General features: G+C 54.6%; 1 protein-coding gene across 2 annotated transcripts in view; it reads right to left on the bottom strand.

Moving 5' to 3' along the window:
* The window catches only part of PRDX4 (peroxiredoxin 4), a 79852-nt gene extending 53418 nt beyond the window's left edge, over positions 1 to 26434 (bottom strand). Inside the window, exons 1-2 of one of the 2 annotated variants that reach the window (XM_073616508.1) lie at positions 26148 to 26434; positions 11926 to 12043 (exon numbers count right to left, since the gene is read on the bottom strand). In XM_073616508.1, coding sequence (XP_073472609.1) covers positions 11926 to 12043; positions 26148 to 26367 — 338 coding nt within the window. In that variant the 5' untranslated portion in view covers positions 26368 to 26434. The remainder of the gene's footprint in view (positions 1 to 11925; positions 12044 to 26147) is intronic. The other variant, XM_073616507.1, reaches the window with a different exon arrangement.
* Positions 26435 to 27586: the final 1152 nt, after the last annotated feature.

A 27586-nucleotide genomic window follows, 5' to 3' on the forward strand; every position in this document is an offset into this window, starting at 1 on the left:
TTCTGGCTATGGTGACCGGAGACAGGTCTGCAAACAACTGAAGAGAGTTACCTTGAAAAGAGAGGTCAGATTGATTTCTTGCCGCTTGCAGAAGCTTCTCTTTAGTACGGTAGTAATGGAATTTGATGATAACATCCCTCAGAGGGCCTTCTGAGGGTTTGGGTGCCAGGGACCTGTGAATGCGATCAAATTCGAGCCTCTCCACTGGAATCTCGGGGGCCAATTCTTGAAAAAAGGCAGTGGCAGTGCCATGCAGGTCGGTGATGAGCTCCGGGATACCGCGTAAGCGTAAATTGTCCCTGCGGGTCCTATTTTCGGCATCCTCCAATTTATCTTTCAGGGTCTCAATCTCGGTATTCAATCTATCAACCTCCTCCTCATGACCCTCAAGGACCGTGGTAGCCAGGTCCATGCGTTGTTCTAGCTGGTTGGTGCGGTGGCCCCTCTTTAAGGCCCCTCACCAGGTCCGAGGAGAGCTTGCGGGATGCTACTGTGATTTCGTCCCTCACAATACTGCGGAACTTGTCCAGCAGAGTGTCCGGGTCTGTGGGAACAGGACTCCTCAAGTCTGTAGGGAACTGATGCATGCTGTCCACCGGGGACGCCGGGTCCTCAGCAGAAAGCTGTGTGGCATCATCTGACTCTGGAAGCTCAGACGCCATCTTAACTTTCCCCCTGCCAGGCCCTGAGGAGAGTTTGTGTGATTGCCTGCTCTTGGGCTTGTTCTTTGCGGGTTGGTACATTACCGATCAGTGCCCTAGATGTTCCGGAACCCGGGGAGGGGGGAGAGCTGTGTCCCCGCTCTGTACTATCGCTGGCCGGGTAATGGTTTCCGTCGGCGCAGAGCTGTGGAGTCAAGCGGCCATCTCCGTCGCTCGCATGCGCCCCCGGCAAATCATTTTCTGTTCTAGTAGATTCTCCAGTGACTCTAGAAAGGCCTTTGCTCAATCTTTTGGTAGCATGGTTACTAGGTAGTTGGTTGGGGGGGGCGGTTAGAAAATTCTATCGCTTAGCCATCTGTTATAGTGCGTACAATGAATTTGTTTTTTGTTGCTTCCATCCATTGGTGGGAAAAAAGCTGCAACCCAGCTGCTCCCACCTGGTGGCAGTCATTGTTTTTTGGGTTAGGAGGCTTGGGGATGAATTTACCCTTGCCTTTTTTGTTTTGTTGTCCCCAACGCTTCTTTGCTCCCGGCCCTGTTGAAAGGGCGCTTTCCCTCGTTTCTTTTTGGTTTGGGGAAAACCCTTGTTCTTTGCTGCAGTTCTGTCTAGTACTGTTTCTAGTTCAGGCCCGAACAGTAGGTCTCCAGTGAACGGAATTCCGCACAGTCTGTTCTTAGAAGAGTGATCACCTTCCCAAGATTACAGCCACAGGGCTCTTTCGAGCTGAGTAGCGCTGTGGCCCTTGAAGATATTCTGAGTTTCAGCTGAGACATCTGCTAGAAAAGTTGCCACTCTGGTCAGTGTAGGGATGGTCTTTATTAATTCTTCCCTAGATGTGTCATTTTCCAGAAGTTCCTGAAGCTGGGTTAGCCAGATGAGGGCTGTGCAGGTGGAAGCTATTGCTGGATTCAGATTCGCAGCCCCCCCGCTTCCCAGGCCCTCTTTAAAAGGGTTTCTATTTTCTTGTCCATTGGGTCGCTTAAGGTACCTGCGTCGTCAAAGGCCAAGCCAGATTTATTTGTGAATTTTGCCAGAGACACATCCCTAGTAATAGAAAAAAGCATGACAGGACCTCTTAAATATGAGATCTGGGGTCAAAAAGACCTCAGATCTCATTTACACTAAAATGCAATAAAATTAAAAAAAAAAAAAAAAAAAAAAAAAGGGCATTTAAAAAAAAAATGTGCCTTTAAGAGGCGTGGACGGAAGTGACGTTTTGACGTCGCTTCCGCCCAGCAGTGTCATGGAGACGAGTGGGCGCCATCTTAGCCTCACTCGTCTCCAGGCACAGAAGGACGCGATCGCCTCCTCTTCCACTATGTCATACAGTCTGTGGGCATCTCCTGCTGAGTGTGAAAACTTTTGGCTGCACTGTGAGAAGTCCCAGTGTTCTGTCTATCACATGAGCTGATCTAGGAGGAGGGCGGGACTTTTCTCACAGCGCGGCCAGTTTTCATACTCAGCTTTGAGACGCACAGCCCTCTACCGCCACCGGTAAATGATCTTGCAGCGAATCCGCCGCAGAGACCACTTTTATCTGAAAGCCGGCCGCCGCACAAAAACGGGGATACCGGGGTTATGGCAGCTAGCTGCCACAACGATATACCCCTTCAAAGTTTGGACGTACATTGTCGTGCAGCGGTCGGCAAGTGGTTAAGAGATTGGTGTACAGGAAATGTTCTAGATTTTCTGGGTTGTAGCCCTTTATACATTTTGTCGTGTAGTGTGAGCTCAGCAGCTTTTTGCTCTTTAATACCTAGTGTGTCAGCTATCTCTTTTAGAAGGTTATCCGTGTCTTCTAAAGGAAATAGGTTGCCTTCTGAGGCTGGATCTTCCTCCTCAGAGTCTGAGCAGAGTCCATCCTCCAATTTGGATTGTTCGGATTCATCCGAATCCTCCTCTTATTCCTGTCGTTCTGCCTGTTCCCCATTACCTGAAGGAACTCATGTCCCGCTGGTAGATGGGGTACTGGCTTGATCGGCATTCGTAGGTGCTTCTAATTTCTCAATTGGGGAGCGTAGCGGTGCCATGGTTCTCTTTAGCTCTTTTTTAAAAAGAGGCAAGCAGATCTCTCAGGTAACCTTGCGACTCTTTGGCCACCATTATGCATTTTTGGCATAGGGGTTTTTTCCATTCAGGTGAAAACCGGTGGCTGCACAACACACATGTTTTGCTGCTTTTCGTTTTCTTTTCCTCTGGGGTCCTTGCCTGAAATCAAGCATAAAGAGTTCCCCGTCAGGAAGGAGGCTGTAAGGGCAGTTTTTGCAGTGAGGTCAAAACAGAGGTGACCCTGGAGTATTCTGGCTTATAGGATCTGCAGGGAGGAAAAGCAGACATGGTCAGCCGAGAGACAGGCAGACTTAAAATCTTTGTGTTCAACTAATCGATTTTTAAAAATCGACTAATTTCGATTATAACGCACATACAGATCCAAAACTACTTTTAGCTGATTTAGCACCGTTCTGGCAATGGCCGAAGCCGGACATAGCGGGGCATGGCTAGGACGTCACATGTCAAACTCAGCCTCACTGTGCCCAGAATCGCAGCCTCACTGTAGTCAGCACCTGGATTACACAGTCTGCGGGCATCTCCTGCTGTGTGTCTCAAAGCTGAGTGTGAAAACTGGCCGCGCTGTGAGAAAAGTCCCGCCCTCCTCCTAGATCAGCTCATGTGATAGACAGAACACTGGGACTTCTCACAGCGCAGCCAAAAGTTTTCACACTCAGGAGATGCCCGCAGACTGTATGACATAGTGGAAGAGGAGGCGGGAGCGGAGCGCTGCAGCCACAGCTTGGCCCAAAGCACCCCAGGGCAGGCAGCCTACCGATCAAAAAAAAAAAAAAAAAAAAAAAAGACCCTGTAGAATACACAAGACCAGTACAACAAATCCATCGGACAATTCGATCGTGTGTGGGATTCAGACCTTTTCTGTCTAAAGATCTGACGGACCTTAGGAATATAACAAGTTTCAAATCTTTCCAACGGACTTGATTCCCATCGAAAAATCCGTTCGTCTGTATGCTAGTCCAATGGACCAAAAACAAAAACGCAAGGGCAGCTATTGGCTACGAACTTCCTTATTCTAATCCGGTCGTACGTCATCACGTTTGAAAGGAATGGACTATGGTGTGATCGTGTGTAAACAAGTCAGTTTTGACGGAACTCCGTCCAAAAGTCCGCTCGTGTGTACGTGGCATTAGACATTGCATAAAGTTTCTCTAAACCATTTACATCCCTGTTGTCAATGTACATTAATGCATCAAGAGAATATATAGCAGATTGCACATGACAATGTAAAGGACAGATAAAAGCCTCCCAAATTCATAAGTCTACATATACAAATGAGGGCTATACTTCAAGCAGACCATTTAATCTAATACATATTGAAAGAATTGAATCACATATGGAGGCATGATCCACAATGGTACCAAAAGAATATAAACCAAATAAAACAAGCATAAAGCTCCAATGTTGAGTATTTAAATACATAGGAGACATAACATACAGCTGAAGCATGAGGTCAGATTCATAGCGTATTCATCTAATACCCAACAGCACTACATATGCAACTGCTGCCTATGCCACAAAGCCAGCAATTGACATGTCAGATATAGCCTAGTCTCTGGCTACCAATACATTATACATCCATCAGAAGGTGAAACCCAGGGAGCTCCAGGTGATAGAAATATAGGTGTAAGCACACCACTTGTGTGCATAGCAGATACTGGTAACCCATAAAGGAGTACAGCTTCAGCTCCTAGACATAACCAAATACAAGTCTCCTTAATATACTACATATTTAATCAATGTATATACACAGCGACTGCAGTACACCTAAATTGCTTTACATAGCCCACAGTAAAGTGGGAGACCGACAAGGCATAAATGAAAGCTGCTGACACCTTTGGAAGAGGTGGCAACCACAGCAGAGCAATCAGAAGGCCAACACCTGCAGGTATTAACGAGCAATTAAACAGGTTTGTCTATGCAACCCTTGCATAGAGGTTAAGCCTAGGAGCATGAAAATTAAATGTTGCAGGATACACCTGGGCCAGTTAACACCATATGCAGTCCAATGCGCTTTTTTTCTGCATTAAAAACACATAGAAAGTAGGTTACATGGTTTTCAATAGCATAGTTCACACCAGTGATTGTAGTTCCAGGAAAAAAAAAAAAAAAAAAAAAAAAAAGGAGGAGGGGAGGAGGGGTAGAACATCCTGCATTTTTCCTGGACTGGAACACTGTAAAACACACTGGAACGCACATGTCCTTATCTACCCTGGGTTCACACCAGCGCAATTCCCGCATTGCTCCTCTCCCAGAGGCAGTTCCCACTGCCTTGTGCGAACCGCTACGGGTGTCAATATGACAGCCCAGTTTAGTTCACAGATTGCAGTGCAAACCTCACACAGGAAATCGGATCGCATAGGGGAGAACACCCATGCGATCTGATTCTAGTGCAGGAAAACACAAGTCCCTGCACTATTTTCTGTGTGAATACAATGCAAGTTCAGCCATACAACTATATGGCTGAACTCACATTGCTCAGAGATCGCATGTGATCGGCACCTGCAGTGCAGGTGCAAGTCACATGCAATCTTAGATCGCGCTTGTGCAAACCCAGGCTTGCACTGGAATGCACCAAAAAAAACACGCAGAAAAGTATTGGGAATGCATCCGGACTGCGTTTATGGTGTGAACTGGCCCTTAATGTTCTAGTGCAGCCTAGGGGTGGATTATTACCCAAATGCAAGTACAGAAAGTCCAGATTAAATAACAGCAGACCCCACTGAGCTGTCACCTCCCCTTGCTGAAGAAAAAAAAAAAAAGGAAGTTAGGTACCTGGTAACTTTTTCTAAGAAGTCTTCCAGGGCAGCATCTGAGAGATAGGCTCCTCCTCTCTGAAACAGGGAACACATTAGTCCACCATTATAAATGTCACAGTCTTACCTGCGTGCCTCAGTTGTATTAAAGCACCGAAGGAAATCTCATTAGATCATAAAAGCTCCCCCGTTGTACCTGGTATTTGTCTTTTCAAGGGTGGGAACTAGTGCTGCCCTGGAAGACTTCTTAGAAAAAGAGTTACCAGGTACCTAACTATTTTCTTGAATCGTCTTCCAGGGCAGCATCTGAGAGGATGTATCAAGCAATACTTACTAGGGTGGGGATAGAGACTGGAACGCCTTGTGACCAAGTGCCTGGTCTTAGTCAGACAGCTGGTCTATGTGGTAGAGCCTTGCAAAGGCACTGAAGCTCGACCATGTCGCTGCCCTGCAGATCTGCTCTGGAGTTGCCCCTGCTTCCTCTGCGACCGAGGTAGCACAGGCTCTGGTTGTATGTGCTCTGATGCCGCTTGGCGGAGTGAGGTTTTGTGCCTCATAGGTCGTCTATATGGCCATTCTTATCCATCTGCTGATGGTATTCTTGGAAGCCTGTTTCCCTTTGTTGACTCCTGCATAAAGGACAAAGGGAGGTTGTTCTTCGCCAATCCTTCGTTCTTTCGGAGTATGTTTTCTACGTCGAGTTTGTTGTAAGTGTCTTTTTCCGCTATCCATAGTTTTTGGAAGCAAAGGTATGATGATATTTTGGGTTCTAGGGAATGTTGAGGGGACCTTTGATAAGAAGGCCAGGTCTGGAGAGAGAATTATTTTGTCTAAATGTATTAGGCAGTATGGTTCCATTATAGACATATAATGCTTGGATTTCGCTCACTCTTCTGGCTGATACTAGGGCCACAAGAAGTACAGTCTTTAAAGGTGAGGTTTTTGTCTGAGCTATCTTCCATCGATTCAAATGGAGGGGAAAGAAATCCTCTAAGTACTGTAAGCATGTCCCAAGTTTGAGTTCTATTCATTTTGGCTGGTCTAGCTCTTTTGGGTGACATCAGGAATCACTTTCAGCGGGTCCTCTGCTAGTCTTGTGTCCATGAATGAGGAGAGTGCTGCAACATGTACCTTCAGCGTACTTGGGGATATATTTTTGTCTGCTCCATCTTGTAGAAAATACAGGATTGTTGGGATTATTCCTCTTTTGGAATACGGTTTGTTTCTGTTCCAGGAGACAAACTTTTTCCTCACTTTCTCATAGATCGCCCTAGTTATGGGCTTCCTGCTGTTTAGGATGGTATTGATCCCATTGTCTGACAATCCTTTGTTCTGAAGTCTCACCCCTTCAGTACCCAGGCCGAAAGCTTCAGGATTCTGTGGTTCAGGTGGTTGACTGGGCCCTGTGATAGGAGATCTGGCCGTTCCGTCAGTGTCAGCTGAGGCTGGATGCTGAGGTTTTTTTAAGTGCCTGAACCATGCCCTTTGTGGCCAGTGTGGTGCTATTAGTATCACCATTGCTCTCTCTGCCTTTATTTTTTGAATCACCCTTGGTATTGTGGCAGTTGGAGGGAATGCATAGCATAGTTGCCATCCCCAGCTCTGGTTGAAGGAGTCTACTCCACGGTGGCCATCTGTGGGGTCCAGAGAGAAAAACGTTGGTGATTTTGCATTCGCTTTGGAGGCGAATAGATCTACCTCGGGTACTCCCCACTTTTGAGTGATTTGTGCGAAGGTCGCTTGGTTCAGAGACCACTTCGTCTGTTTTGTGGTCTTCCGACTCAGGAAGTTTGCCAGCGCATTGTCTGTTCCTTTCAGATAGATACCGGATATTGACTTTGATTCTACCCATAGTAGGATTTTCTCCGTCAGCTTCATCAAGCTTCGGGACTTTGTCCCACCTTGCCTGTTTAGGTATACCACAGTCGTGACATTGTCCGATTGTAACTTTACGTTTCTACCCTGTATTGCTGGTTTGAACGCTTTTAATGCTTCCCCCACAGCTTTTAGCTCTCTCATGCTTGAGGAGGCTTGGGACCATTTGGAGGTCCATTTTCCCAGTGAGCAGAGGCCCTCCAAGTGTGCCCCCCAGCTTAGGGCGTTGACATCAGTGGTGATCCCAATTGGCTCGGATTGGGACCATTTGCATACTTCGATGTATCGAAGTAGATTGAGCCACCATTGTAGTATTAGTTTGACTGTAATTGGAACAGGAATGGACCTGTCTAGGGATGAGTGGCTGCCATCCCACTGGGACAGAATGTAGTTCTGTAGAGATCTAGTATGAATCTGTGCCCAGGTGAAAGCTGGAATAGAAGACGTCATCAGTCCTAGTACGGCCATACCTTGTCTGATTGTTATGGCGTTGGTCCTTATTAGGAAGGTTATTGCCTGTGTGATCTTTTTGTTCTTTTCTTCCGTTAGGAAGGTTTTCTTTAGCCTGGAATCCAGTATATAGCCCAAATATACCACTCACTGGCTTGGGGTCATCTGTGAGACTTTTCTGCATTTATTATCCATCCCCGGTTTTGCAGATAGGACATACTTGTGCACAGGTTGTTCTCTAGGGCCTCTGCTGAGTCCGCAAAGAACAGTAAATTGTCTAAATATGGTATTATGCCAATACCTTGTTGTCTTAGACCTTTTAACGCTTCTGCCATTATCTTTAAGATTTTTGGTGCAGAGGAGATGCCGAAAAGGAGAGCTGTGTATTGTGGGTGCAGCTTAATTGCTGACCCTTGTACTGCGAACCTCAGGAATTTTTAATGACCCTCCGTTATGGGGACATGTAGGTAGGCATCCTGTAGGTCTATTGTCGCCATAAATGTCTCCTGTGGAAGGATGTTCCCTAGGTGTGTCACTCCCCAGAAGTTCTTGAAGCTGGGCTAGCCAGGTTGATAAAATCCGGGCTGTGCAGGTGGAAGCTATTGCCGGATTTCCATGGGGTCGTTTAAGGTACCCGCGTTGTCAAAGGCCAAGTCAGATTTATTTGTGACTTTTGCCAGAGAAGCATCCACTTTGGGGCATTTAGCCCAGGTTTTGGTGTCCGTCTCTGCAAACGGGTCTGCGTTTGACTGTGGCTGGCATGAAGTTTTTTCTCTGGGTCTTCCCACTCTTTTTTAAAGATATCTTTAAGAGTTTAGTGTACAGGGAATGTTCTAGGCTTCCTGGGTTGCAGCTTTATACATCTTGTCATGCATTGTGAAAAGGATAAAGGAAGCTGCGCTAATAAATGGAAAGTCCATACAATTGCTTGTGGGTAAATCAGTAGACAGTTCAATCTAATGAATCAAACACCAGGGTGAACCAAATCAAATGTGCCGCCACCTTAAGAAAAACCTGCTTACCAGCTGGCAAGCAAAGTCTGGCAGATGGCTTATACCCAGCCAGGGTCTTTTCTTGTGCAGAAGATCAGCTGATGGGCTAAAAGCTGGATGGTTAATGGATGCTCAGAACCCTCCTGACATCGTACGACCTTGGTCAGAGCCCTGGGACCGCCCGATCTCCCCCAACACTGCACCGGCAAAAATCACGAGAGCGAGTTCTGCGGATTTATGTTCTTTAATACCTAGCGTGTCCGCTGTGCTTTAGGAAGGCTATTCGTATCCTCCGATAGAAATAAAGTCGCCCTCTGAAACCGCATCTTCCTCGTCGGAGTCTGAGCAAAGTTTATTCTCTGATTCGGATTCATCCGAATCCTCTTGTTCTGTCTGTTCCCTGAAGGAACGCATATCCGGTGGTAGACGGGGTATTGGTCTGACTGACGCTTGATGGCGCTTCTAACTTTTTAATAGCTGAGCGTAGAGGTGCTATAGTGCTCTGTATTTCTTTTAAAGAGCTGAGCAGATCTTTCAGATACCCTTGCAATTCTTTGGCCACCATTTTGTCTATACATTTGATATAGGGGTTTTTTTCCCCATTCTGGGGAAAACCGGTGGCTGCACGAAGCACATGTTTTGCTGCTTTCCACTTCCCTTTCCTCAGGGGTCTTCGCCTGAAATCAAGCACAAAAAAGGTCCCCATGAGGAGAGGCTCGTACTGTAGTGTGTACAGGACGCCAATCGCGGCGTAAACACTGGCGATCAAGCGGGCGGCGGGTGCGGACATCACGGGGGTAGGAGAGGAACAAAAAAAATAAGCCGTGCGGCACCTACCCATCCGGCACAGCAGTAATCAGGGGGTGAGGCATCTATGCACCCACACCGCTGTACGCTCTTCATGTCTGGGAGTATGTTTCCAGAATTTGCAGATGGAGTTCCCTGGTGAAAAACTGCAGCAGGTCCCTTGAGCAGCAGCATGGGGGAAATGTCAGCGCATTATTGCACCTTGGTTGTGGGGTGGGGGGGGGGTGGGGTGGGGGGGGGGGATGATTGCAGACCCCTCTGTAGGGGTGAAATCTCAGGCAGAGCAATACTGCCCCTGCTTGTCCTCCCAAGGCCCGCAGGGCTGGATGGGATGCTGGCAGGGAGTCTATTGCAACTAGCACAGAGACTGAAGTAAAATAACATACGTTTCTTTTCCAGCTTCTGTGGGTCCGGAGGAAACACAAACAACTGAGGCACGCAGGTAAGACTGAAATTTATAATGGTGGACTAATGTGTTTCCTGTTTCAGAGAGGAGGAGCCTATCTCTCAGATGCTGCCCTGGAAGACGACTCGAGAAAAAGTGTAATTGATGATAAACATGGAGTAATCTGACCCCAGTAGCCCTGCACAAGTGTATGTAGGAATGAGTTAGCAGGTTGCAGCTTATGCTGATCTGATTTTTGCCAGCACTCTGCTCTGCAGATTGACAAGGGTTAGGGCCTCTGCCTCCAAAATTACCACACTAATGGTGGACAGAACACAAAGCAAATTCACTGTGTTTATAGGAGGCAAGCAGACATCCATAGCAACCAATACCCAAAGAGAGGACATCCTCCTAGGGGCAACCCCACACCGTAATTCCCCACAGTACAGGTATGGTAAGAAGGAGAGCTATAGAAGAGAGAAAAAAAAAAAAAAAAATTTAAAACAACCTACCTTGGAGCCATCTGCCAGAGTCATAGCAGGTGTCATGGCAGAATCAGACTGCATAGAGTAGCTTTTCTGACCAAATGAAGTCTGCTGGTCTGCCGTAAGCCCTCATTCACACGAGGCGGACTCCGTTTCCACGAAGCCCGCCTCGGTCCGCTGGCTCAGCGGGAAATCTGCCTGTTGATCTCCGCTGAGCCGGCGGATGACAGGTCCCTCTCTGCTCACTGAGCAGGGAGGGGCTTGTCAGGCGTCGCTGCTGCCTATGGAGGGATCGGATGAAAACGGACATCATGTCCGTTTTCATCAGATCTCACCCGATCTGATAGCGACGGATCTGGACATAGGGCCATCCGTCTGCTTTTTGCGGATCGGATGTCAGCGGACATGTCTCTGCTGACATCCGTCGCTCCATAGGCTAACATGGAGTGCCCGTTCAGGTCCGCCGTCAAAACTGACAGGTGGACCTGAACGGTCCGATCGTGTGAAAGGGGCCCAATAGTCCTGGGAAGATCCAGATCCGCCTACTGCTTCCACCCCCACCTGTTTGCGCTCCCTCCCTGATGTCTGGATAATTGCACCAGGGTATACTCACAAACCCACCATATTGCTATCCATTTAGCGGGACCCGCAGCAAAGCAGGCTGCATTCTTTCCTGCCCTACACACAATAGCTTAGTTGCTTCAGCAGACATGCGCCCCTCCCATCTGGAAGTACTCGGACTTAGGAAGCCTAAACTTCAGCCTCACTGATCCCTGGGGTGACCTGCTCCAGGCATGCAGTTCTCCCACCAATAAAATTTGGGGAAGCCAGTGGCCATGATCCATCCATATCAAACAGCAAACATCAGAAGCTCATCCAGCAACCGAGGATATGGAACTTGACCAAACTGAGTAAAGGAGGGCTCCACTAGAGCCTTGGCACCCACAGGGATAACCGCTTCTCCTCTGGCGGAGAAGGAACCTTGGGGAAAACCCAAGAAGGTAATGTCCCACAGCTAGGATACTTACAAAAGTAGCCTAGAAAAACCCTAGATATGCGACTCCTCCAAGCCACCATCCTGGAACCATGGGGAAACATACAGGGAGGCCCCTGCAACTAGCACGAAGGCCTGAGGGAAAACCTGACAAACCATTTAGATGTTCCTGCTAGGCCAGAGGAAACAAAGAAACCACACAGCTTCCACGTTTTATGCTCAAAGCTCAATTGAAGAAGCTGAAATTAGATGCCAATTGGCTACTGTGCACAGCTGCACCAGATTGAGTGTTCCAGTTGTAATAAAATCAACTCCTAATAGTCAAGACATAGGATATCTATGTGGACGTGTATGTTCTGGACCCATGTGTTACAATGAATGTAAAGTTTACAGCCAAATACCTGCTACAGTGTTTTCGTACCTCCAGCTACATATGTGGAGATATACTTACAAGTCCAGAGGATAGAAGAAGAACACCAAGTATTTTCCCTTGTAATCTGTGAGCTTCAACTCTTTAAATTCTCCATTTATCACAGCTGTTCCTTCCCAGTATGGAGCAGGCTTGGAAACTGGATAGAAAGATTTAAAAAGAAAAAGAACAGATAGTAAACTGGAGTTTCCTCCCTTAGTTTCAACTGGATATACAGATTGCCCTATCAATACTATATAAGGTTCAATAATTTAAAGGGGGAGTGACAAATAGTGGCGTTTTATTCCAATTAAAATGCTGACCATACGCAAATTTGCATTCAGGCTTGAAGGGGTTATACCGGGGTGATTTTTTTTTTTTTTTTTTTTTTTTTTTAAAGTGGGCGGTTGGCTCTTTAGTGATAACAACCAACCAGCTATAAGCCGCTCGGCTGTTATCCTAAAAGGAGCGGGAGGTGAAGTAGTCGCAACGTGTGTTGGGGCTGCACTGATTATAGAGCTTGGGCTCTTAACTATACACATTTATGGTCCACTCTACTCCAGGCCCATGCAGATCTGGGTTTTCTCCAGCACAGGCATATATAGGTGCTGCATTCATCCAATACCAGGGTCCCATTCATTTCTACTGGGCTGCACAAACAACCATGGTGTACCAATATGATATATAATATGCAGGTTAGGGTCCCTGAATGCACACAGTGTGTCTCAATAGAAATGAAATGGATGCCGGCATGGGTATGTAAAGCCAACATTTCCTATTCCTGATATGTGCCTGCTGTACTAGGCATTTGTATGAATAGGTACCCTGTTCTTTGTATTGCTTCCTATGTGTGAAATATATAGTGATCCTGCCAGTCCCTATGCTTTCCTGTTAAAAGCTGACCACACTAGGCGTGAGCACAGTGGTTAGTTCTCTAGCTATGCTGGGGCCACAGCCTGCTCGCCACACACTTGCATTGGAAAGAACAGTGGGCTGCTGTTTATCCACCTCTACAGCCTATGCAGCTGAGAACAGAGGGTATGTGATCACAAATAAATATTTTAAAATGTTATAATGCGCATTTACAAATGTTTTGCCTTTCATTTTTATTTTAAAATGAATGGGCTGTTTCACAAGGTTAGGGCTTACATATACTTCAAAGTTTATGTAGCACCATACCGTATACTGCCATTGCGATTTTCCCTACTGTCTCTGGAGATTGCAGCACAATCTGAAAGCAAAAATCTGCCCCAGTAGTACAGCCTATAGAGTGGCTATGCTTCTATGCAAGGTATCCCTAATGCCACCCCAATTTACATGCTCGCAGCTGGAAGCAAAGGTTTGGATGGGACCAACTAAGGCTCTATAAGATAGGTCTCCTGCCCCCCTAAAGTCTGAAGAACAGGAAAATGGCCCTTCCTTTTAGAAAGTTTGGACTGTGACCAGTGGGAATAAAAGATGCCCTGACATCAGTGGGAGTAAACAATGCCATAGGCCTAGTGGTCAGTGGAAGAAAAAAAAAAAAAAAAATACACAATTGGTTTCAGAGAGAGTATTAGTGGTGCCCCATCATTGGTGTCAGTAAGAGGAATAGTGACTTGTATCAGCTGAAGGAATACTGCCCCAAAAGCCAGATAAAGGCAAGCAAAGGGTCACAGTTTGGAGACCCCTACCCTTATATTGGGCATGAGAACAGAGGCAGCCACCTGTATATTACAGTGGGCATGAATGCACAGTATAGGCTGGGGATAATGCAAGAGACCATGAAATTGTATTACAGTAGGCACACATGAGCAGCATGGACAGTGAGCCACCTGATTGTATTACAGTGGGAACACAGGTACAATATGGGCTGGGAGCAAGAACGCAGGTGGTCACACATGTGCAGTATGAGTTGGGAGCCAGGATGCGGGACGACACCAGATTCTATATTTACACTGACAGCACCTAAACTTGAGTTTGGCATTTTTTTGCCAAAGTTCCTAAACTTAACTCCACAAAAGCCTACCGTATGTGTCAATGTACACTTAGGCTTTTAGCAGAGTTTAGGAGCTGCTATGTTTAGGTGAGGTTAACCTCCCTGGCGGTCTGATTATGTCAGATTTTTGCCTCTCAAAACGGTACACTACAATCAAGTGTGGCTCAGGGCTACCACTATTGGTAATGAAAATTCACCCCAAACCACACCTGGGATTAACGGCAGGGAGGTTAAACATGCCTCTCCTGACCGTGGTAGAATCGCATTTTGGAATGGAACGTTTTGACCGCCGCTGTGGGCAACCACAAATCGTGGCAAAATAGCGTTTTCCCCAAAAAGGTTGTTACATGAAGCAACAGTGAGTGCTCATTAATCATTCTGGAAGATTAAAACATGCTGCACAAATCGAGTGGGCAAGTCTTTTGGGGCAAATTACTGAAGACTACCTGGCTAGCAGCAATAAGGAGCTAATGGTTAACATGATTTATACAGCGAATGTTTTAAAACTCCAACTCACATTTCAAGCAAGTTTCTAGATACATGCCCATTAGGGATACCTTACACACAAATCCAGGCGTTCTGCTCCTTGCAGCATCAAGCGATTTTTTTTTTTTTTCTTAAATTTGGTGCAGCTGTGCCTAGATCCACCCATATAGCTGTGTCATTCATTCACATAGATGTGTACATGGAAAAACTACAAGTCCCCATCTACCACAAAGACACAGGAACCCATAGATCTCAATGGAGCACAAGTACAGTGACATCACTACACTGATACTCCAGTTATGCCTTCCTCCTGCTATATTGAATAAGACAAAGATAGTTACCACCGCTCCGGACAGACCAAGCTGAAGTTTCTCTTCCTCCAAGGAAAAAGGAAGAGAGCCCCAGGTGCTGGCAATTGCTGGGACAAATGTGGTTGTGTAGGAAGATCTGGACAGCCGCACACCAGGATAAGCAGATTAAATTCTTCTTTAATAAAATAGGATCATAGGGTACATGTGACACCACTGGAGTGATACAGCTCAACAACTGATGCGTTTCGCACACAAAGTGCTTACTCAGTATGAGTGCGAAACACGTCAGCTGTTGAGCTGTATCACTCCAGCGGTGTCACATGTACCCTATGATCCTATTTTATTAAATAAAGAAGAATTTAATCTGCTTATCCTGGTGTGCGGCTGTCCAGATCTTCCTACATGACCACATTTATGCCTTCCTCCTGCTTTGTAACCCTGTGTATACAGCTGAATTAATAGTCTGCAATCCACTGATCACTGGTACAATGCAAAAAGTGAATCGTGGATGCATTTAAGAATTTATTGATGGCAAAGGTCCCCAATACTCTGGTCTGTGATCAAGATAATTGGAAGTAGCAACTATTTTTCATAGATAAAAGTCTTGACACATTTAGACACCCCCTCCCCCAGTCCAGGTGACAGTGTATGCTCCCCTTCCACCCCCCCCCCCCAGGTGAGTGTATGCTCCCCTTCCACCCCCCCCCCCCAGGTGAGTGTATGCTCCCCTTTCACCCCCCCCCCCAGGTGACAGTGTGCTCCCCTTTCACCCCCCCAGGTGACAGTGTGCTCCCCTTTCACCCCCCCAGGTGACAGTGTGCTCCCCTTTCACCCCCCCAGGTGACAGTGTGCTCCCCTTTCACCCCCCCAGGTGACAGTGTGCTCCCCTTTCACCCCCCCAGGTGACAGTGTGCTCCCCTTTCACCCCCCCAGGTGACAGTGTGCTCCCCTTTCACCCCCCCCAGGTGACAGTGTGCTCCCCTTTCACCCCCCCCAGGTGACAGTGTGCTCCCCTTTCACCCCCCCCAGGTGACAGTGTGCTCCCCTTTCACCCCCCCCAGGTGACAGTGTGCTCCCCTTTCACCCCCCCCAGGTGACAGTGTGCTCCCCTTTCACCCCCCCCAGGTGACAGTGTGCTCCCCTTTCACCCCCCCAGGTGACAGTGTGCTCCCCTTTCACCCCCCCAGGTGACAGTGTGCTCCCCTTTCACCCCCCCAGGTGACAGTGTGCTCCCCTTTCACCCCCCCAGGTGACAGTGTGCTCCCCTTTCACCCCCCCAGGTGACAGTGTGCTCCCCTTTCACCCCCCCAGGTGACAGTGTGCTCCCCTTTCACCCCCCCAGGTGACAGTGTGCTCCCCTTTCACCCCCCCAGGTGACAGTGTGCTCCCCTTTCACCCCCCCAGGTGACAGTGTGCTCCCCTTTCACCCCCCCAGGTGACAGTGTGCTCCCCTTTCACCCCCCCAGGTGACAGTGTGCTCCCCTTTCACCCCCCCAGGTGACAGTGTGCTCCCCTTTCACCCCCCCAGGTGACAGTGTGCTCCCCTTTCACCCCCCCAGGTGACAGTGTGCTCCCCTTTCACCCCCCCAGGTGACAGTGTGCTCCCCTTTCACCCCCCCCAGGTGACAGTGTGCTCCCCTTTCACCCCCCCCAGGTGACAGTGTGCTCCCCTTTCACCCCCCCCAGGTGACAGTGTGCTCCCCTTTCACCCCCCCCAGGTGACAGTGTGCTCCCCTTTCACCCCCCCCAGGTGACAGTGTGCTCCCCTTTCACCCCCCCCAGGTGACAGTGTGCTCCCCTTTCACCCCCCCCAGGTGACAGTGTGCTCCCCTTTCACCCCCCCCAGGTGACAGTGTGCTCCCCTTTCACCCCCCCAGGTGACAGTGTGCTCCCCTTTCACCCCCCCAGGTGACAGTGTGCTCCCCTTTCACCCCCCCAGGTGACAGTGTGCTCCCCTTTCACCCCCCCAGGTGACAGTGTGCTCCCCTTTCACCCCCCCAGGTGACAGTGTGCTCCCCTTTCACCCCCCCAGGTGACAGTGTGCTCCCCTTTCACCCCCCCAGGTGACAGTGTGCTCCCCTTTCACCCCCCCAGGTGACAGTGTGCTCCCCTTTCACCCCCCCAGGTGACAGTGTGCTCCCCTTTCACCCCCCCAGGTGACAGTGTGCTCCCCTTTCACCCCCCCAGGTGACAGTGTGCTCCCCTTTCACCCCACCCCCCCAGGTGACAGTGTGCTCCCCTTTCACCCCCACCCCCCCAGGTGACAGTGTGCTCCCCTTTCACCCCCCCAGGTGACAGTGTGCTCCCCTTTCACCCCCCCAGGTGACAGTGTGCTCCCCTTTCACCCCCCCAGGTGACAGTGTGCTCCCCTTTCACCCCCCCAGGTGACAGTGTGCTCCCCTTTCACCCCCCCAGGTGACAGTGTGCTCCCCTTTCACCCCCCCAGGTGACAGTGTGCTCCCCTTTCACCCCCCCAGGTGACAGTGTGCTCCCCTTTCACCCCCCCAGGTGACAGTGTGCTCCCCTTTCACCCCCCCAGGTGACAGTGTGCTCCCCTTTCACCCCCCCAGGTGACAGTGTGCTCCCCTTTCACCCCCCCAGGTGACAGTGTGCTCCCCTTTCACCCCCCCCAGGTGACAGTGTGCTCCCCTTTCACCCCCCCCAGGTGACAGTGTGCTCCCCTTTCACCCCCCCCAGGTGACAGTGTGCTCCCCTTTCACCCCCCCAGGTGACAGTGTGCTCCCCTTTCACCCCCCCAGGTGACAGTGTGCTCCCCTTTCACCCCCCCAGGTGACAGTGTGCTCCCCTTTCACCCCCCCAGGTGACAGTGTGCTCCCCTTTCACCCCCCCAGGTGACAGTGTGCTCCCCTTTCACCCCCCCAGGTGACAGTGTGCTCCCCTTTCACCCCCCCAGGTGACAGTGTGCTCCCCTTTCACCCCCCCCAGGTGACAGTGTGCTCCCCTTTCACCCCCCCCAGGTGACAGTGTGCTCCCCTTTCACCCCCCCCAGGTGACAGTGTGCTCCCCTTTCACCCCCCCCAGGTGACAGTGTGCTCCCCTTTCACCCCCCCCAGGTGACAGTGTGCTCCCCTTTCACCCCCCCCAGGTGACAGTGTGCTCCCCTTTCACCCCCCCCAGGTGACAGTGTGCTCCCCTTTCACCCCCCCCAGGTGACAGTGTGCTCCCCTTTCACCCCCCCCAGGTGACAGTGTGCTCCCCTTTCACCCCCCCCAGGTGACAGTGTGCTCCCCTTTCACCCCCCCCAGGTGACAGTGTGCTCCCCTTTCACCCCCCCCAGGTGACAGTGTGCTCCCCTTTCACCCCCCCCAGGTGACAGTGTGCTCCCCTTTCACCCCCCCCAGGTGACAGTGTGCTCCCCTTTCACCCCCCCCAGGTGACAGTGTGCTCCCCTTTCACCCCCCCCAGGTGACAGTGTGCTCCCCTTTCACCCCCCCAGGTGACAGTGTGCTCCCCTTTCACCCCCCCAGGTGACAGTGTGCTCCCCTTTCACCCCCCCAGGTGACAGTGTGCTCCCCTTTCACCCCCCCAGGTGACAGTGTGCTCCCCTTTCACCCCCCCAGGTGACAGTGTGCTCCCCTTTCACCCCCCCAGGTGACAGTGTGCTCCCCTTTCACCCCCCCAGGTGACAGTGTGCTCCCCTTTCACCCCCCCAGGTGACAGTGTGCTCCCCTTTCACCCCCCCAGGTGACAGTGTGCTCCCCTTTCACCCCCCCAGGTGACAGTGTGCTCCCCTTTCACCCCCCCAGGTGACAGTGTGCTCCCCTTTCACCCCCCCAGGTGACAGTGTGCTCCCCTTTCACCCCCCCAGGTGACAGTGTGCTCCCCTTTCACCCCCCCAGGTGACAGTGTGCTCCCCTTTCACCCCCCCAGGTGACAGTGTGCTCCCCTTTCACCCCCCCAGGTGACAGTGTGCTCCCCTTTCACCCCCCCAGGTGACAGTGTGCTCCCCTTTCACCCCCCCCAGGTGACAGTGTGCTCCCCTTTCACCCCCCCCAGGTGACAGTGTGCTCCCCTTTCACCCCCCCAGGTGACAGTGTGCTCCCCTTTCACCCCCCCCAGGTGACAGTGTGCTCCCCTTTCACCCCCCCCAGGTGACAGTGTGCTCCCCTTTCACCCCCCCCCAGGTGACAGTGTGCTCCCCTTTCACCCCCCCCCAGGTGACAGTGTGCTCCCCTTTCACCCCCACCCCCCCAGGTGACAGTGTGCTCCCCTTTCACCCCCACCCCCCCAGGTGACAGTGTGCTCCCCTTTCACCCCCACCCCCCCAGGTGACAGTGTGCTCCCCTTTCACCCCCACCCCCCCAGGTGACAGTGTGCTCCCCTTTCACCCCCACCCCCCCAGGTGACAGTGTGCTCCCCTTTCACCCCCACCCCCCCAGGTGACAGTGTGCTCCCCTTTCACCCCCACCCCCCCAGGTGACAGTGTGCTCCCCTTTCACCCCCACCCCCCCAGGTGACAGTGTGCTCCCCTTTCACCCCCACCCCCCCAGGTGACAGTGTGCTCCCCTTTCACCCCCACCCCCCCAGGTGACAGTGTGCTCCCCTTTCACCCCCACCCCCCCAGGTGACAGTGTGCTCCCCTTTCACCCCCACCCCCCCAGGTGACAGTGTGCTCCCCTTTCACCCCCACCCCCCCAGGTGACAGTGTGCTCCCCTTTCACCCCCACCCCCCCAGGTGACAGTGTGCTCCCCTTTCACCCCCACCCCCCCAGGTGACAGTGTGCTCCCCTTTCACCCCCACCCCCCCAGGTGACAGTGTGCTCCCCTTTCACCCCCACCCCCCCAGGTGACAGTGTGCTCCCCTTTCACCCCCACCCCCCCAGGTGACAGTGTGCTCCCCTTTCACCCCCACCCCCCCAGGTGACAGTGTGCTCCCCTTTCACCCCCACCCCCCCAGGTGACAGTGTGCTCCCCTTTCACCCCCACCCCCCCAGGTGACAGTGTGCTCCCCTTTCACCCCCACCCCCCCAGGTGACAGTGTGCTCCCCTTTCACCCCCACCCCCCCAGGTGACAGTGTGCTCCCCTTTCACCCCCACCCCCCCAGGTGACAGTGTGCTCCCCTTTCACCCCCACCCCCCCAGGTGACAGTGTGCTCCCCTTTCACCCCCACCCCCCCAGGTGACAGTGTGCTCCCCTTTCACCCCCACCCCCCCAGGTGACAGTGTGCTCCCCTTTCACCCCCACCCCCCCAGGTGACAGTGTGCTCCCCTTTCACCCCCACCCCCCCAGGTGACAGTGTGCTCCCCTTTCACCCCCACCCCCCCAGGTGACAGTGTGCTCCCCTTTCACCCCCACCCCCCCAGGTGACAGTGTGCTCCCCTTTCACCCCCACCCCCCCAGGTGACAGTGTGCTCCCCTTTCACCCCCACCCCCCCAGGTGACAGTGTGCTCCCCTTTCACCCCCACCCCCCCAGGTGACAGTGTGCTCCCCTTTCACCCCCACCCCCCCAGGTGACAGTGTGCTCCCCTTTCACCCCCACCCCCCCAGGTGACAGTGTGCTCCCCTTTCACCCCCACCCCCCCAGGTGACAGTGTGCTCCCCTTTCACCCCCACCCCCCCAGGTGACAGTGTGCTCCCCTTTCACCCCCACCCCCCCAGGTGACAGTGTGCTCCCCTTTCACCCCCACCCCCCCAGGTGACAGTGTGCTCCCCTTTCACCCCCACCCCCCCAGGTGACAGTGTGCTCCCCTTTCACCCCCACCCCCCCAGGTGACAGTGTGCTCCCCTTTCACCCCCACCCCCCCAGGTGACAGTGTGCTCCCCTTTCACCCCCACCCCCCCAGGTGACAGTGTGCTCCCCTTTCACCCCCACCCCCCCAGGTGACAGTGTGCTCCCCTTTCACCCCCACCCCCCCAGGTGACAGTGTGCTCCCCTTTCACCCCCACCCCCCCAGGTGACAGTGTGCTCCCCTTTCACCCCCACCCCCCCAGGTGACAGTGTGCTCCCCTTTCACCCCCACCCCCCCAGGTGACAGTGTGCTCCCCTTTCACCCCCACCCCCCCAGGTGACAGTGTGCTCCCCTTTCACCCCCACCCCCCCAGGTGACAGTGTGCTCCCCTTTCACCCCCACCCCCCCAGGTGACAGTGTGCTCCCCTTTCACCCCCACCCCCCCAGGTGACAGTGTGCTCCCCTTTCACCCCCACCCCCCCAGGTGACAGTGTGCTCCCCTTTCACCCCCACCCCCCCAGGTGACAGTGTGCTCCCCTTTCACCCCCACCCCCCCAGGTGACAGTGTGCTCCCCTTTCACCCCCACCCCCCCAGGTGACAGTGTGCTCCCCTTTCACCCCCACCCCCCCAGGTGACAGTGTGCTCCCCTTTCACCCCCACCCCCCCAGGTGACAGTGTGCTCCCCTTTCACCCCCACCCCCCCAGGTGACAGTGTGCTCCCCTTTCACCCCCACCCCCCCAGGTGACAGTGTGCTCCCCTTTCACCCCCACCCCCCCAGGTGACAGTGTGCTCCCCTTTCACCCCCACCCCCCCAGGTGACAGTGTGCTCCCCTTTCACCCCCACCCCCCCAGGTGACAGTGTGCTCCCCTTTCACCCCCACCCCCCCAGGTGACAGTGTGCTCCCCTTTCACCCCCACCCCCCCAGGTGACAGTGTGCTCCCCTTTCACCCCCACCCCCCCAGGTGACAGTGTGCTCCCCTTTCACCCCCACCCCCCCAGGTGACAGTGTGCTCCCCTTTCACCCCCACCCCCCCAGGTGACAGTGTGCTCCCCTTTCACCCCCACCCCCCCAGGTGACAGTGTGCTCCCCTTTCACCCCCACCCCCCCAGGTGACAGTGTGCTCCCCTTTCACCCCCACCCCCCCAGGTGACAGTGTGCTCCCCTTTCACCCCCACCCCCCCAGGTGACAGTGTGCTCCCCTTTCACCCCCACCCCCCCAGGTGACAGTGTGCTCCCCTTTCACCCCCACCCCCCCAGGTGACAGTGTGCTCCCCTTTCACCCCCACCCCCCCAGGTGACAGTGTGCTCCCCTTTCACCCCCACCCCCCCAGGTGACAGTGTGCTCCCCTTTCACCCCCACCCCCCCAGGTGACAGTGTGCTCCCCTTTCACCCCCACCCCCCCAGGTGACAGTGTGCTCCCCTTTCACCCCCACCCCCCCAGGTGACAGTGTGCTCCCCTTTCACCCCCACCCCCCCAGGTGACAGTGTGCTCCCCTTTCACCCCCACCCCCCCAGGTGACAGTGTGCTCCCCTTTCACCCCCACCCCCCCAGGTGACAGTGTGCTCCCCTTTCACCCCCACCCCCCCAGGTGACAGTGTGCTCCCCTTTCACCCCCACCCCCCCAGGTGACAGTGTGCTCCCCTTTCACCCCCACCCCCCCAGGTGACAGTGTGCTCCCCTTTCACCCCCACCCCCCCAGGTGACAGTGTGCTCCCCTTTCACCCCCACCCCCCCAGGTGACAGTGTGCTCCCCTTTCACCCCCACCCCCCCAGGTGACAGTGTGCTCCCCTTTCACCCCCACCCCCCCAGGTGACAGTGTGCTCCCCTTTCACCCCCACCCCCCCAGGTGACAGTGTGCTCCCCTTTCACCCCCACCCCCCCAGGTGACAGTGTGCTCCCCTTTCACCCCCACCCCCCCAGGTGACAGTGTGCTCCCCTTTCACCCCCACCCCCCCAGGTGACAGTGTGCTCCCCTTTCACCCCCACCCCCCCAGGTGACAGTGTGCTCCCCTTTCACCCCCACCCCCCCAGGTGACAGTGTGCTCCCCTTTCACCCCCACCCCCCCAGGTGACAGTGTGCTCCCCTTTCACCCCCACCCCCCCAGGTGACAGTGTGCTCCCCTTTCACCCCCACCCCCCCAGGTGACAGTGTGCTCCCCTTTCACCCCCACCCCCCCAGGTGACAGTGTGCTCCCCTTTCACCCCCACCCCCCCAGGTGACAGTGTGCTCCCCTTTCACCCCCACCCCCCCAGGTGACAGTGTGCTCCCCTTTCACCCCCACCCCCCCAGGTGACAGTGTGCTCCCCTTTCACCCCCACCCCCCCAGGTGACAGTGTGCTCCCCTTTCACCCCCACCCCCCCAGGTGACAGTGTGCTCCCCTTTCACCCCCACCCCCCCAGGTGACAGTGTGCTCCCCTTTCACCCCCACCCCCCCAGGTGACAGTGTGCTCCCCTTTCACCCCCACCCCCCCAGGTGACAGTGTGCTCCCCTTTCACCCCCACCCCCCCAGGTGACAGTGTGCTCCCCTTTCACCCCCACCCCCCCAGGTGACAGTGTGCTCCCCTTTCACCCCCACCCCCCCAGGTGACAGTGTGCTCCCCTTTCACCCCCACCCCCCCAGGTGACAGTGTGCTCCCCTTTCACCCCCACCCCCCCAGGTGACAGTGTGCTCCCCTTTCACCCCCACCCCCCCAGGTGACAGTGTGCTCCCCTTTCACCCCCACCCCCCCAGGTGACAGTGTGCTCCCCTTTCACCCCCACCCCCCCAGGTGACAGTGTGCTCCCCTTTCACCCCCACCCCCCCAGGTGACAGTGTGCTCCCCTTTCACCCCCACCCCCCCAGGTGACAGTGTGCTCCCCTTTCACCCCCACCCCCCCAGGTGACAGTGTGCTCCCCTTTCACCCCCACCCCCCCAGGTGACAGTGTGCTCCCCTTTCACCCCCACCCCCCCAGGTGACAGTGTGCTCCCCTTTCACCCCCACCCCCCCAGGTGACAGTGTGCTCCCCTTTCACCCCCACCCCCCCAGGTGACAGTGTGCTCCCCTTTCACCCCCACCCCCCCAGGTGACAGTGTGCTCCCCTTTCACCCCCACCCCCCCAGGTGACAGTGTGCTCCCCTTTCACCCCCACCCCCCCAGGTGACAGTGTGCTCCCCTTTCACCCCCACCCCCCCAGGTGACAGTGTGCTCCCCTTTCACCCCCACCCCCCCAGGTGACAGTGTGCTCCCCTTTCACCCCCACCCCCCCAGGTGACAGTGTGCTCCCCTTTCACCCCCACCCCCCCAGGTGACAGTGTGCTCCCCTTTCACCCCCACCCCCCCAGGTGACAGTGTGCTCCCCTTTCACCCCCACCCCCCCAGGTGACAGTGTGCTCCCCTTTCACCCCCACCCCCCCAGGTGACAGTGTGCTCCCCTTTCACCCCCACCCCCCCAGGTGACAGTGTGCTCCCCTTTCACCCCCACCCCCCCAGGTGACAGTGTGCTCCCCTTTCACCCCCACCCCCCCAGGTGACAGTGTGCTCCCCTTTCACCCCCACCCCCCCAGGTGACAGTGTGCTCCCCTTTCACCCCCACCCCCCCAGGTGACAGTGTGCTCCCCTTTCACCCCCACCCCCCCAGGTGACAGTGTGCTCCCCTTTCACCCCCACCCCCCCCAGGTGACAGTGTGCTCCCCTTTCACCCCCACCCCCCCCAGGTGACAGTGTGCTCCCCTTTCACCCCCACCCCCCCAGGTGACAGTGTGCTCCCCTTTCACCCCCACCCCCCCAGGTGACAGTGTGCTCCCCTTTCACCCCCACCCCCCCAGGTGACAGTGTGCTCCCCTTTCACCCCCACCCCCCCAGGTGACAGTGTGCTCCCCTTTCACCCCCACCCCCCCAGGTGACAGTGTGCTCCCCTTTCACCCCCACCCCCCCAGGTGACAGTGTGCTCCCCTTTCACCCCCACCCCCCCAGGTGACAGTGTGCTCCCCTTTCACCCCCACCCCCCCAGGTGACAGTGTGCTCCCCTTTCACCCCCACCCCCCCAGGTGACAGTGTGCTCCCCTTTCACCCCCACCCCCCCAGGTGACAGTGTGCTCCCCTTTCACCCCCACCCCCCCAGGTGACAGTGTGCTCCCCTTTCACCCCCACCCCCCCAGGTGACAGTGTGCTCCCCTTTCACCCCCACCCCCCCAGGTGACAGTGTGCTCCCCTTTCACCCCCACCCCCCCAGGTGACAGTGTGCTCCCCTTTCACCCCCACCCCCCCAGGTGACAGTGTGCTCCCCTTTCACCCCCACCCCCCCAGGTGACAGTGTGCTCCCCTTTCACCCCCACCCCCCCAGGTGACAGTGTGCTCCCCTTTCACCCCCACCCCCCCAGGTGACAGTGTGCTCCCCTTTCACCCCCACCCCCCCAGGTGACAGTGTGCTCCCCTTTCACCCCCACCCCCCCAGGTGACAGTGTGCTCCCCTTTCACCCCCACCCCCCCAGGTGACAGTGTGCTCCCCTTTCACCCCCACCCCCCCAGGTGACAGTGTGCTCCCCTTTCACCCCCACCCCCCCAGGTGACAGTGTGCTCCCCTTTCACCCCCACCCCCCCAGGTGACAGTGTGCTCCCCTTTCACCCCCACCCCCCCAGGTGACAGTGTGCTCCCCTTTCACCCCCACCCCCCCAGGTGACAGTGTGCTCCCCTTTCACCCCCACCCCCCCAGGTGACAGTGTGCTCCCCTTTCACCCCCACCCCCCCAGGTGACAGTGTGCTCCCCTTTCACCCCCACCCCCCCAGGTGACAGTGTGCTCCCCTTTCACCCCCACCCCCCCAGGTGACAGTGTGCTCCCCTTTCACCCCCCCCCCCCAGGTGACAGTGTGCTCCCCTTTCACCCCCCCCCCCCCAGGTGACAGTGTGCTCCCCTTTCATCACCCCCCCCCCCCCAGGTGACAGTGTGCTCCCCTTTCATCACCCCCCCCCCCCCAGGTGACAGTGTGCTCCCCTTTCACCACCCCCCCCCCCCCAGGTGACAGTGTGCTCCCCTTTCACCCCCCCCCCCCCAGGTGACAGTGTGCTCCCCTTTCACCCCCCCCCCCCAGGTGACAGTGTGCTCCCCTTTCACCCCCCCCCCCCCCAGGTGACAGTGTGCTCCCCTTTCACCCACCCCCCCCAGGTGACAGTGTGCTCCCCTTTCACCCCCCCCCCCCCCAGGTGACAGTGTGCTCCCCTTTCACCCCCCCCCCCCCAGGTGACAGTGTGCTCCCCTTTCACCCCCCCCCCCCAGGTGACAGTGTGCTCCCCTTTCACCCCCCCCCCAGGTGACAGTGTGCTCCCCTTTCACCCCCCCCCCAGGTGACAGTGTGCTCCCCTTTCACCCCCCCCCCCCCAGGTGACAGTGTGCTCCCCTTTCACCCCCCCCCCCCAGGTGACAGTGTGCTCCCCTTTCACCCCCCCCCCCCCAGGTGACAGTGTGCTCCCCTTTCACCCCCCCCCCCCCAGGTGACAGTGTGCTCCCCTTTCACCCCCCCCCCCCAGGTGACAGTGTGCTCCCCTTTCACCCCCCCCCCCCAGGTGACAGTGTGCTCCCCTTTCACCCCCCCCCCCCCCGTGACAGTGTGCTCCCCTTTCACCCTCCCCCCCCCCCCCCCTCAGGTGACAGTATGCTCCTCCTATAGAGCACAGAGTGGAGGATGACAGATGTTGGGGATTGAACGTCCCCACCAATAGGAAAAGCCCAGCACAGCACTAGGGGGTGGGGAAGGGTACCGCGGCGCCGGCCGGAGCGCCCCGCCGAGTTTTCGGGGATCTCACTCACTTTTCGCCTTGCTCAGATGCAGGGAGTGGTCGGATACGGGCACACGGGTGGCCTCCCCGGGGTACACCTGACCCCCAGCGTAGAAGTGACACTCGCCGTCCTGGGGAGGCCGGCCGGCCCGGGGCTGCGTCTTCTCTTCAGTGGCATGACACGTGACAGCGGCTGTATGGAAGAGGAAGACGGCGAGCAGGAGAGTGAGAGCGGAGCACCGGACCTCCATCCTTCTGTACGGCGGGAGAAAAGACACGTACAGCCTGAGAGCAGGGGGAGGAGCTAAGGATATCAGGGAGGGGGCGGGGTGAGGGTTAACCCTACACTCTCCTCCAGGGATAGGCTCCACCAATGAACCACGTGACCTGCTACTAAAACAACCCCCTTCCCCCCCCAGTCTATAGGCAACCCACCGTTCTGACTAATACCCCCAGTCTGCATACTACCTACCAGTCTGACTATTACCCCCAGTCTGCACCACCTACCAGTCTATTACCCCCAGTCTGCATACTACCTACCAGTCTATATATGAACCCCCCAGTCTGCACTACCTACCAGTCTGACTATTACCCCCAGTCTGCATACTACCTACCAGTCTATATATGAACCCCCCAGTCTGCACTACCTACCAGTCTGACTATTACCCCCAGTCTGCACTACCTACCAGTCTATATATTAACCCCCCCAGTCTGTACTACCTACCAGTCTGACTATTACCCCCAGTCTGCATACTACCTACCAGTCTGACTATTACCCGCAGTCTATATATTACCCCCCAGTCTGCACCACCTACCAGTCTGACTAATACCCCCAGTCTGCATACTACCTACCAGTCTATATATTAACCCCCCAGTCTGCACTACCTACCAGTCTATATATTAACCCCCCAGTCTGCACTACCTACCAGTCTATATATTAACCCCCCAGTCTGCATACTACCTACCAGTCTATATATTACCCCCCAGTCTGCATACTACCTACCAGTCTATATATTAACCCCCCAGTCTGCACTACCTACCAGTCTATATATTAACCCCCCAGTCTGCATACTACCTACCAGTCTATATATTACCCCCCAGTCTGCATACTACCTACCAGTCTATATATTACCCCCCAGTCTGCATACTACCTACCAGTCTATATATTACCCCCCAGTCTGCATACTACCTACCAGTCTGACTATTACCCCTTCATGACAAGGTCATTTTTTGCGATACGGCACTACATTACTTTAAAGTGTGCAGTTATTTAACGCTGTATCCAGATAAAATGTTTGTCCTTTTTTTTCCCCCACAAATAGAGCTTTCTTTTGGCGGTATTTGATCACTTCTGCGGGATTTTTTTTGTTTGTTTGTTTTTTGCGCTATAAACAAAATAAGACTGACAAAAAAAAAAAAATAATAATAATATTTTTTTTTTTTTTACAGGAAAAGCCAATAGTGCAGTGC

This window comes from Aquarana catesbeiana, linkage group LG02, assembly GCF_042186555.1.
Source record: "Aquarana catesbeiana isolate 2022-GZ linkage group LG02, ASM4218655v1, whole genome shotgun sequence".
Lineage (NCBI taxonomy): Eukaryota > Metazoa > Chordata > Amphibia > Anura > Ranidae > Aquarana > Aquarana catesbeiana.